The sequence below is a fragment of the Protopterus annectens genome, chromosome 6.part0 (genome assembly GCF_019279795.1).
Source record: "Protopterus annectens isolate FY-2018-M chromosome 6.part0, PAN1.0, whole genome shotgun sequence".
Taxonomy (NCBI): domain Eukaryota; kingdom Metazoa; phylum Chordata; order Ceratodontiformes; family Protopteridae; genus Protopterus; species Protopterus annectens.
The window spans coordinates 639,341,255-639,354,107 of record NC_056737.1 but is presented as its reverse complement, the minus strand read 5'-3'; the positions used below and the strand labels follow the sequence as shown (position 1 = coordinate 639,354,107).

Below are 12,853 nucleotides of genomic sequence, written 5' to 3'. Positions count from 1 at the left end.
TCTTTCCATCTGCTCAACACACTCTCCTCGCTTGTGAGCACATTTCCCTCATTATCCTTTATCACCCTAACCTGCTGCACATCTTTACTAGCTTGGTCCCTCTGTCTAACCAATCGGTACAGGTCCTTTTCTTCCTCCTTAGTGTCCAACCTTTTATACAACACTTCATACACCTTATCCTTAGCCTTCACCACCTCTCTCTTTGCCATGCACCTCATCTCCTTATACTCTTGTCTACTTTCTTCATGTCTTTGACAATCCCACTTCTTCTTTGCCAACCTCTTTCTCTGTATACTCTCCTGTACTTCTTCATTCCACCACCAGGTCTCCTTGTCCTCCTTCCTCTTTCCAGATGTCACACCAAGCACCCTTCTAGCCATCTCTCTTACTAGCTCTGCTGTAGTTACCCAGCTATTCGGTAACTCTTCACTGCCACCCAGTGCCTGTCTTAACTCTTCCCAGAACATCACCTCACAATTCCCCTTTTTCAATTTCCACCATTTGATCCTTGGTGCTGCCCTCACACTCATCCTCTTCTTCTTGATCACCAATGTCATCCTACAAACCACCATCCTATGCTGCCTAACTACACTTTCCCCTGCCACCACTTTACAGTCTCCAATCTCCTTCAGATTGGCCCTTCTACATAAGATATAATCCACCTGTGTGCATCTTCCTCCACTCTTGTATGTCACCCTATGCTCCTCCCTCTTGTTAAAATACATATTCATCACAGCCATGTCCATCCTTTTTGCAAAATCCACTACCATCTGACCTTCTGCATTCCTTTGCTTAACACCATACCTACCCATCACTTCCTCATCCCCTCTGTTCCCTTCACCAACATGCCCATTGAAATCTGCTCCAATCACCAGTCTCTCACCCTTTGGTACAATCATCACCACTTCATCCAACTCACTCCAAACTTTTTCTTTCTCATCCATCGCACACCCAACTTGTGGAGCATATGCACTAACAACATTCATCATTACACCATCAATTTACAGCTTCATAAACATCACTCTATCGACACTCTTTTCACCTCCAAAACACTCTTAGCATACTGTTCCTTCAGGATAATGCCTATGCCATTTCTCCTCCCATCCACACCATGATAAAACAATTTGAAACCACCTCCGATACACCTAGCCTTGCTCCCCTTCCATCTGGTCTCTTGCACACACAATATACGAACCGTCCTTCGGTTCATCATATCAGCTAGCTCCCTCCCTATACCAGTCATACTGCCAACATTCAAAGTTCCAACCCTCACTATCAGAGTCCTAGCCTTTACCTGCCTTCGGGCATGCCTTCCACCTCTTCTCCTCCTTCGGCCAACAGTAGTCCAATTTCCGCCAACACCCTGTTGGCCAACAGTACTGGTGGCGGTCGTTGTTAACCTGGGCCTCGACCGATCCGGTATGAATTTCTGTACAGTTTTCTGCATATATGATGTGGCAAAATTTTATGTCGGATGCCCTTCCTGATGCAACCCTCCCCATTTATCCGGGCTTGGGACCGGCACAAAGAAATGCACTGGCTTGTGCAGCCCCAGTGGCTGGGTTAAGCACAGGAGTTGAGTATGTTTACGTATCTAGTATGTGAGTATGTGATGCCACAGCATATGGGGAAATAGGCATACATGCATCCTAGAATGTAGCATCTTAAATTTTAAATAATTGTTATTGGCAGAAACAATTAACCTAACCAAGAACCCAGATGACCAGATGATGTGGCAAGGATATATCTGGTTTTATCACACAAAGGACTGTTACCACTGTTGTAGTGGATTTACCACACTAATTATTGCACACTGCATTAAAACAACTTGAATGAATGTATTACACATGGAGATGATGTCAGTATTAACAAACTGTCAAAAGGCATAAACACAGTGGAGTTAGTGCTAATAATGTCTGGTTGTTTGCATTTCTCCATGGTTATTGAATCTTTTCTGTTAAAAGTTAGTCATTTTGCACCATAATCTTATTGTCAGAATCCGTTTTAATTTTACTATTTTATCTTCTCCATTTATTCTCCAGCTGTGACATCTAGTGCTTATAGAGAATATGTAGTTACCTCTCCTAGTACTGGGTCTCGAAGGCTTTCCTACCAGCTGCGACAGAATATAACCTACCAGGACTGCATCCACAGCCCACGACACACCCGAGCTACTCAACAACTTGGTGCTGATCGTGTGTTTGTCCTGTACACTGAAAATGAAAGAGTACTCAGATACGCTATGACAAATCAGATTGGACCTATAGAAGGTAAGCCTAATAAAGGGATTGAGTATAAATTTACTCTTATGAGCTAGATATCTGCAAGCAAAGATTTAGAAGTCATAAAGATAGTAGAACAGTGTACAGCTTTGTCTATAATAAGTGTTTCTGCAAACCAAAGAAGATGAAGTCATCAGTTACATGAAATTTAGATAATTAAGTATTTCATCACACGTAACTTAGTAATGTCTGCAGGAAGAGAAAGAACTCTCTCAGAATGTGGTGTTGTAAAGAAATTATATTTAACAGGAATGAACAAGCCACAGAAATGCTAGCTTTTAGAGCATGTATGTGACATTTCTGTACTGGATCAGCACTAAAATTATATTATACCATGACCCCCCATTAATATTCCAAAACGCGCACGCTGACTGGCCAGCGTGCACGTTGTAAATCGACTTATACTAATGGAAAAAGGTCCGGTCACCCGGACTTTTTCCATTAGTATAAGTCTCTGTTAAAACACTGTCTCGCTATGTTAAAAGAGTTTAACATAGCGACACAGGTTTAAAAAAAGCAACGGAGATCTCCGTTGCTTTTTTTAAAGCTGTCTCGCTATGTTAAACTCCTTTAACATAGCAACACAGTGTGTAAAAAGCAACGGAGATCTTGCTTTCTCTGTTGCTTTTTTTTAAACCTGTCTCGCTATGTTAAATGGGTTTAACATAACGAGACAGCTTTAAAATAAGCAACGGAGATCTCCGTTGCTTATTTTAAACCTGTCTGGCTATGTTAAACCCATTTAACATAGCGACAGCTTTAAAGCAGCGGAGAAAGCAAGATCTCCGTTGTTTCGCTATGTTAAATGGGTTTAACATAGCGAGACAGTAAAAAGCAACGGAGATCTTGCTTTCTCCATTGCTTTTGGCCACAGCTCTGATGTACTGCGTAGGCATGCGCAGTACATCAGAGCTACCGTGATACCAGACAGCTGCGGAAGGGCAGCAAAGAGGCATTATACAATACCATTATTTAAGAAAAGTAATTATTTCTTTTCTTAAATAATGTCATAGTATAATAGCAATAACCCACTTCTGGGTTTGGGTAATGCGATTTACCACGGTTGTCTTTGTTTGGTCCCTCGGGCTTCGCCCTCGGGACCAAACCACGCCAACCGTGGGTAAATCCCACATTACCCACACCCAAGCGTGGGTTATTGCTATAGTATTTTTAAGTTATACAGACTTTTACAAGCTTGTATTATATATTCTTTGTAGCACTGTCTGTTTTTTCTTGGATGAGCCTTTCATTTTCTTGTACTAAATAATGCAGGACCTGTTGTGTTTTCAGTGTATTATGTTGTAGAGTCATACAATTGTTTGTTTTGTAGGGTACTACAGGCATATTAGTTGGGCATGTTGCCTAGAGCACTACAATGCATGGCTTTTGGTGTAGCTGTAACTTCATTGTACCTTCTTGCACGTATAATAGTCTAGAACACAACATGTTGGGTACTACTGGTGAAGTGGTAGTCAAGTTGTTCTGACTAGCAAAAACATGAAAAGAAGTAGAGTTGCGCAAATGTTTAGAGGTCATCTGATAGGGTCCTAAAGTGTTGTGGAAAAGGATTGGAACTGAACCCATACCCACTGTACCACAAAAATGTTGATTAAGCTGAGCTATGGACATTGTTGTTATTGACGAGTAGAATCTGGTGTGGGACTAGTTGTGATGCAAGTGAAGTAAACTCATACACAAGTTCAGCATTGATATGGACACTCTGTGGGGTTGTATGAAAGTCTGCATGAATAAACCTGTGGTGCAGGCAACACTAATGGAGCTAATTAGAGTTTGAAGTGAGCTGGGATACAGGCTCTTCAATGAATGATAAATATGATTTGGCAAAAATGTAGTCATAATAACTTTTGGGGGAGCTATGTAGAAATTCACCAGAGGTTAACTGTGATGCAGGCTTTTTAACTGCATCTGTGATGCAGCATTAAGTGTAATTCTTACTGGGCATTATTACTTTGACTAGAATTTGAATGTAATCACTGACTACTTATAGAAATGTTCTAATCTTCTAAATAAAGTAATTAGCAATGTAGTGGTACAACAGTGCTAGAAACTGTTGAAAACGTATAATATAAAAGTTTCAGGATCTTCAGAATTTATCCCAGACTTTATTCTGAGAATTTGCTCTACTGAAAAACAATTTCTTATGAAAAATGAACTGGTCTAAGTAGTTTGCAAAATATTTACAAATTTGTGACATTCTTCATGAAACCAGATCCTGAGGCACAGAGTATCTTTAAAATGCTTTTGTCTGCTCATGTACAGCAGATGCCAGATGATGTCTGCCCTCAATGTTTTAAGTACATAATAACCGTTGCTGGTATCCTTTTATTGTAGATTGTGACACTTAACAAGCAGAGTAATAAAGTGAGACTGTCTGCTGTATGAGACAGAAGCATAACCCTGTGATGTCTTTTCCTGTTATTATTTAAAGTTGTTGGGAATGTTCTCTATAGATTCTGACACTTATCAACTAGATTTCCTTCTGATAACCATTAGATTCTGACACTTATCAGGAGATTTCCATCTGATAACCATTAATATGATGAGATAATGGAGAAAGAAAATCTTCCTCTGTGGCAGAGAAACAGAATCCTTGTCATGTCATTTTTTGTTATGTCTAGGCATCCTACAGCAGTAGAAATGCACACTTCATCCAAGCTGATGTGTTGAACGGAGCTGTAAGCTGCCTTGCGACTTATTACATCTTTCAGAGCTTTCCTTTTAGATAGCTTGGAAATAGAGAATGTTATACTCCAAAGTTAAGTGGGAGTGATCACATACTTTAAACTGGTGTTTATGTGTGTGGTGTGAGTGTGTTATAGTAAAGCTGTTGTGGTAAATACATATACCCTGTGTTTGACCTTGTTCTGTTCTGAAGAAAAAAGCATTTCATTAATAAGGTCTGAAAACTCATCAAACTAAAGTAATGAATTATCTGTTTTTTTTTTCAGTAGTTTTCCAGAAGAAATGTTAACAGAGTTACTTATTTCTAGATCTTCAACATTATTAAGAATGAACTTTGGATTTTTAAAAACCTACAACAGTAGGGATAACTGTGTGAGCTAGGTTGTATCTGAACAAAAAAAAATAGTAAGTCTTTTAGGTAAAAAGGGGTTGATTAATGTAAGACACAAGCATATGCCTGAAGTTTATTCAAATGAATCTGCATCTAGTTTAGAATGTGAAATATCATTGCAGTATAGCTAGACCTTGTAGGCCTTTTCTCCTACTTTGTATTGGACAAACAGTTTAGCAAGCAAATGGATGGTCTTAATTAGAGATGTGCTAATTGTATTTTGTATATAAGCAAGTTTACTATGTCATTTAATCAGTGCCCAAGTACTTAGTTTCTTTGTTGAGTGAAATCAGAGAATTTTCAGCAGTGGTTTAGCACTTCTAGGTCTTGAACAACAGTCTCACTGAGCATCTGTGGCAAACATTTCCAGCATTCTTTTGGAGGAACTTTTTTTTCTGATCTAGGTTGTAGAACTTTAATTTCTCTTTGCCATAAAACTCCCATCAGTAAAAAAAAAAAAAAAAAAAACTCCCTCCTGTAGAGTTATGTGATCCAGTTTAAAGAGAAGCAAGGTTATAACACCAAAGAAAAGCAGAAGCCCCATAAAGAAAAAAAGAAAAAAAAAGACTTGTCCAAAGCATTCTGTAACTATGACCAGAGGAGAACTGGTACCCTCCCTTAATGTGGCTACTGTCACTTTTCGCAGAATACTTTTTTCACCCCTCTTTCTTCTAGAGCTGTATGCCTTGCAATCATAATGATAACAGTGAATTCTGGTCCATCATAAAGTTGATGAATCCATTTACATAAATTTGACTGCACATGACTTGACTGATTTAGCAGTGATCAATGCACTGGTGTCTTGAACTTTGTTGTTGGATTGATCAACTACCTGACATTCTAGATTACAAATCAAGCTAAGCAACAACCTTCCTGCCACTCAGGATCAAATGCCAGCTAGCCAATCCTATGGCATAGAGCGATGAAGCCTTAAGTATGGCCCAGGTGACCTAAGTTTGATTAGTGGCTCGGGCATCTGGGGACGTGCATCCAACATGCTCCCTAAGATGAGGAGTGATCCCTAGAGAGGAGAAGCCCTTAGAGTTAGTAAGGGTTGGGTGAAGAAGTGAGGGTAAGCCATTAATAACTTTTCTCCAGCAGAAGCAATCATCAATATGCCCCCCCCCCCCCGATGCCCTTAAGATCCATGCCAGATCAAGCTCTGTATCAGAGAAATTCTGGGGGTGGAAGGAGGAGCTGGAAGACCTAGTGATGGACAACCAGAAAGCATGAAGCAGAAGGGGGAGAGAAAAAAGAATCAACTGCCAGATATTCTAATGTTCTAACTGATCTGCTGATACAGGGACAGGCATCTGCCTACACTGCTGGCAACCTGAGCTTGACAAACACCTTTTGTACTAGAATGTCAAGTTATTCAACAGTAGGTTATATGTAATCAGTTAACGTTCAATGTCATTGAAACTGAGACCATTGTAGTTCACATAACTCTGAGGGACTAACTGTTTCCTTCCCTAACTTCATCTTTTATAAAGGTGACAAGCTTGAGTTTACTTTATAAGGTGTGCAATAATCCTAGATAACTGGTTGACACTTAGGGACTAGGTGTCAGAAGTAGTAAAGTATTCCTTTTGCCATCTACTGAATATTTCCAGAATCAGACACATTGTTCCTGTAACAAACCTCTCAGTAGCAGCTCATGTTGTGGTCTCATCTTTCTTTGGTTACTTTAATGCCATTTACTAAGACTTTCTAACACTGAGACTGACTGTTTTTTCAATTCCTTCAGAATTTCATGCCTGGGCTACTTACCGGTGCCAAGTCTATTACCACCATATTATGCCTGAACCTGTCTTGTGCAGCCAACACTGACCGATGGTTTGCATTCATGTTATCAATAAAATCTTGGAGGTAGTTTCTGTCTTTGTGTGATTTGGGGGTCCAGCTTATCTGAAGGAGCTTGTTGTGCTCTGCTGTTCACCTTGTAGTTTCTGCTCTGATCACAGGTGTTGTTGGAGGTTTTACTGGTGTGCTTGTAAACATCAGGATTTTGTTCCCTTGCTTATCAGGGCATATACCTGTGGAACTTACCTCCTAGATTGTTTAAGGAGTGTTTAATGCTGCTTCCCCAATATTTCAAAGTCTTATCTGTTCAATCTGGCATTCAAGTGTAGGGACGCGTCCCATCTGGCATTAACTTTTAGGTTTCACTGACGGACAGAACTGATATAGCTATGTTGTGGATGTGCTAATTTTATTACATGATTTGTTTAACTCTTGTTATCTAGCTCATTGCTCTTTTTAACTAGCTTCAGAATTGTTTTCATTTGTATACATAATTTTACATTGTTTGTATTTATTATTTCTGTTTTATTAATTCTTTGTTTTAACTCTATCTGGTGCTTTGATGAAAAAAAGCACCTTAACAGGGTTGAAGTTGAAAGTCAGACAAAAGGATAACGTTGAGCTATTGTACCTTGGGAGGAGTGGAATTACAATTTTCCAGTATAGAATTTTTCCTCGATAGAAGCCAGGCCCTTGGTAGATGTCGGAGGCTAGTCATGACCCTGTGACTCATTAAACTTGGAAGGACCCATGTACAAGGTAGCTTAACTGCTCATACAGGTGCTCATGTGATAATATACCACAATACATGTCCTTGCTGCCACTTGTTAGAAAAAGCAAGTGCTGAGACTCCCATTAGCATGATCTTCCATTTATACATAGCTTTCCCAACACCTGACCCTACTAATTGTATAGCCCTACCACAGCTCTAATTCTAACCCTAAAACTCCCACCCAGTTCCCAACCAAAGTCCTTACTCCCTTACCATTGAACTCTAATTCCTCTCCCTAACCCTAAAGTCCCAGATTGCTCCCTAAACCTAAAACTTTATCCCCCTAAACCTAAGTTCCCCTGATTGATTCCTAACCCTAAAACTCCCTTCCCACTCCCTAGCCCTAAGCTTAAAATCCTGGTCCCACTCCCTAAAACTAAAATCCCCTCCCATTCCCGAACAGTAACCTCCCCCCACTCCCTTACACTAAAATCCACCTACTCCCTTCTCCTAAAGCCTCTGTCCTGCTACCTCCCCTCAGCTGCTTGCCTGAACTCATATTTAAGTTCAAGCACTAACAACAGCACACACAAGCTACAGGGTGCTCAAGTTCCTGCTTCGAGCACTTGTGACATGAGCACCAGTAGTAAACTCATGGCAAAATGCGTATGTCTTGGTTCCCTGCTGCATATGCAACCTACGGAAGCTATAGGGCAGCACAAACTGAAAGTCTCAGCACCTCTGATGTATAGCAGCCTTAACTATTAGAGTCATATTTCTGAACCACTCCTCTATAATTTTGGTGTTGCTGAGAAAAATGAATCCGCTGGAGTGGAAGTCTCATAATGATTAAAATTCAAGATGCCAAAAATCATGAAAACCAGGTACAGTATGTCGTAGAAGAGACACACCTGGGGTCATTACGAATATCCCAATGATCCGAAAAAGCTATTTGTACACTTTCTGCTTTCTATTTCCAATGTTGGCATGCAGACCTTTATTGCTGTCATTCAAATCAACATCCACAATTCCTAGAAGTTACTCTATGTGTTTTCAAGTCTGCTATTCCTTTTATTATAGCCCCTGTTTTTTCTGACTGTGAAGTGCCACTTAATATATGATGGAAGATGACTCAGTCCTTGTAGGTCAGTAAAGCATACCATACAGTTATCGCCCATGCCCCAGCTTCACAGGTAATCCAAATGCACTCATCTGTTGTTAAGCTTTCATTGGTTTCCTCTGATTCTCCCACTTTACCATTTCAGTGAAGATTTCCTTACCTTCTCACATATCTGGTAGTGGTCATTCCTTTTCTAAAAGCTGAAGTGAGTTTCCTACCTTTTCTGGTTTGGAGAAGGATGTCACTGTTATATGGGCTCTTTTGCATATACTTTCAGTTTTTCATCATTGTGACAAACTGAATTAAGTAAGGGAGTCTACCCATTAGTAATACAGTCTTGTTGGAAGTCCTTGTGCACCTTATGGTATCTCCTAAGCTCTTTTTTTTCAGCCTCCAGAAAGTTTAGAATATATATGGCTCTTCATATATTCTTATATTCTCCCAAGCAAATGCAGATATAATAGTTACGTTGGTAGCCCAATATATGCCTTCCAAGTCTCAGCATCCAGACTCTCCTCTGCAAGAGGTCCAGTGCACTTTTAAGATTTGGATTTTTCTTCTAGTCCTTCTTCTTCTTCCCCTTTGCCAGATAGGCTTCACCCACTTAACATAACTGTAGCCCTCAATTCCCAGTGCTTATAACCACCTTAAATGCTATCAGAGGTGGCCACATCATACATCAGTCACCCTATTTCAATGTTTTTTTACAAGCATTTTCAGAATGAGATGAAAATCTACATTCTAAATATACACTTTGGCAGCTCATTTCTTTTTAAGCCTGTTGTCATGGCGATCACTGGATTCCACACAAGATGGAAACACCTAAGGAAGTTGCATACCCCTCAACAAAAAGGAAAGAAAATCCCTATCATCATAGAACTGTATGGATTTCTTTCCTTTGCTTAGCCATTTACCTGAATTCCCCCAAAAGTTAAAAGTCCAGGCTCCTCAGCAGTAATACTGACCTCTAAACTCCCTGTGCTGTTGGACCTAGAACCAATGTTCGAAGACTTTTAAACTGTACATTTTCTTTGTTTGATGGGGTATCACAGCCAGTCTTTTGGCTGTGGCGATATCTGTATATATTTTAAAATTCACTAAGTGTATGTAAAACATGTTTGCTTTTTGCATCTTATCTTGTATATTTGTGTTTTTTTTACTTTATGTATTTGTTTATGTTGACTACTTTTGTTCACTGTTTCTGCTCTGTGCTTGAGTTGTAGCTGAAAAGGGTCTTGCATCAGCCCAAAAAAAGAAATAATTAGTGTCTGTTGAAAGTTGCTGGAGCTAATCATGACTCCTCCATCCATCCATCCATCCAGTTGCCTTTGTACTTTCCCTGGGTATCCACCAACAATTTTGGGATATGTCTATGGAGAGGGATGCAGTGTTTCACTCTAATAGTCTTGTCCTGCTTATCAATGAGAACTTCATTAACTTCCTTTCTTACACTTGTGAGCTTATATGCCAGTCTTAGCAAATATTGCTTTAACTCTGTCTAATCTGCTCAGTTCACTGGAGAAGGGGCTTTCTGTGGGCAACGCCTTCCTGTCAATGAACTCAGCCTTTCCCTTCTGAACCTAGCAGTAAAGTTTTGGCATTGATGAAACATCTGGGGGTCTTGACTCTAAGGCTGATGTTGATCCGTTACAGTAGGCCTTTTACATGCACTGTGCAGTAGATGGTTAAAGGTCAGCATTGCCAGAAAGAAGAGTAGCTGTGTTGCCCCAGACTGCCACCAATATTAATGTGCTGCACATTAGTGGACCATCTCCTTATGGGGTCCCTTTTTGAGGTAAACTACCATCCATCGTCAGTGAATGGATGCATTCCTGATGGAAATGATAAGACTGTATTGAGTTGCCACCTACCAAAGGTAACCTGGAGCTCAGAGCAAAGACATTTGTGTATCAGTGTCTCTAAAACCAGGACAATTCTCTGTCTTTCAGAGCACTGATTTCAGTCACTCTTCCTGGGCCACCTATCACTGTTTCAGGTAGCATAAGCATAAGCATTGCACATGTCAGCAAGAATGGGGCCAGGTCCACATATACCCCTTTGTCAGGGGTTCTTTATAGGTCTGATTTTTAGTGTTGGAGATAGTCATGTGGCACATTTTAAGGGTAGTCTCTCCAGACAGACACCTCTAAGATTTGTTGGACTTGAGAAGTCTACCTCATTCCCTGGAAGAGATTATCCATGTTGAAGGTACTTCAGTTGTCATATTCCTGAATTTAAAATGTGAAATGGCCCTTATGCTTAGATTAAGACTCAGAAGTCTAGACAAGGGATTTTTCTCCTCTCAAATGAACTAACATATTTTTGACTTCTCTCTATTTCCCTTAGTGCACATGATTAGTTTGAAAAAATGAATGGAGGAAACCAGGATAGTCTTTATACCCCCAAATGATAGAGGCTGCTTAGGTTTGCATCCATGCAGTAACCACTCCAGCAGGGTATATTGAAAGCTTTCTTTGAGGGAGAGAAGCTAGTGTTTCATTTCAAAGGACAATGAGCTGGTGGTCTTAAATCTTAAGCATTTACAGTTACTAGGAAGCAGTTAATCAGATAAACTGTTTCCTGCTCAGTAGGAGCATATAGATGGTATGATGGTATTGCCTAAGAGGTTGTGGACATAGCTAAAGAATTCTTTGTGGTTGTCCCTGGCCAAACTTACCTCAAATTTTGCTTTGGTAGACTTTGTCCTCTGAGTTGTTTGTTTAGCTTGATGAGAGTCCTTTTATCCGTCTGGGTACTGCACCTTCTAATTTTTGCCATGATCTTCTCCCTCCTATTATACAGCTGATTGATTTTGTGATTCTACCAGGGTGTCTTATTTTTTGAGTTAGTTATGCACTTATTTCTGGTGGGTATAGCTGCCTCTATGTAGCTAACTATGTCTTCTGTAGCCGTTGAGGTCCCCTAAGTGGGCAAAGGAGAGCCTCTCTTGTCGGTCATCAGAGAGGGATCAGGGAAGGCTTCCCTGTTTTGTCAGAATGTTGTGCTCATCCCTGTGGAAGCTGCTGTCATTAATAACATTGATGGCCCCTTGTTTCATCTAGAAAAAAATAGGAAACTAAACATATATCTAATCCTCCTCAAATTTCCTTAGACAGGAGTAGTTTATTGGATATGGCTTAGGGTTTAATTCATGCTATTGGTCCTTCTTATAAAGTAGTTTTTGTTAAAAAAAATAGACATACATCTTTTCCTGAAGAGAATCAGGATTCTGAATGTGGACAGGAAGATGAAAGGACAGACACAGTGTTTTCTCCTTAGATTTCTGATTCCAACTCAGAAGAGAACTCAGTTTCTGATTTACCCTGTTGGGGTTTATCTTTCTTTGAGACGATTTCCAAAATGTGCCGGTGTTCTCAATAGGAGAACACTGAAGTTTCTGAGTCCCTCTAAAAATATGTATGAGTTGAAGGGATTTCAAGAGCTTTCACCCATTCCTCCAGTTCTGTCAGCATTGTAGGATGTGTGTGTTACTACCTGCAATTTTCCTGATCTGCCAGCTGCCCCTAAAAAGGCAGACAAGATCTATACAGTTCCTCAATATTTTGTAAGTTTTTATATACTTTTACCAACCCTGACCCAGCAGCTATAGCTTTAGTTAATTCTACTGCTGCTAAGCATTTAGTTAATTCCAGTCCTACTCTTTCTGATAAGGATGGAGGATTATTGATAAGTATGTGAAAATGTCTATGCTTCTCCAACTTTAGATTTTTGAAATTTTGAATTCTCAAGCTCACATGTTAAAGTTTGTTTGACTAATTGTGAAAGTATGAGGAATTTTTTGTCCGCAGTTTCTCAGTGTGAGGAAAAATCTGCTTAAAATA

General features: G+C 39.9%; 1 protein-coding gene across 1 annotated transcript in view; it reads left to right on the top strand.

The window, feature by feature from the left end:
• NID2 (nidogen 2) overlaps positions 1-12,853 on the top strand; it is an 891,289-nt gene that overhangs the window by 252,457 nt on the left and 625,979 nt on the right. Inside the window, exon 8 of the mRNA XM_044074330.1 lies at positions 2,043-2,270. Coding sequence (XP_043930265.1) covers positions 2,043-2,270 — 228 coding nt within the window. The remainder of the gene's footprint in view (positions 1-2,042; positions 2,271-12,853) is intronic.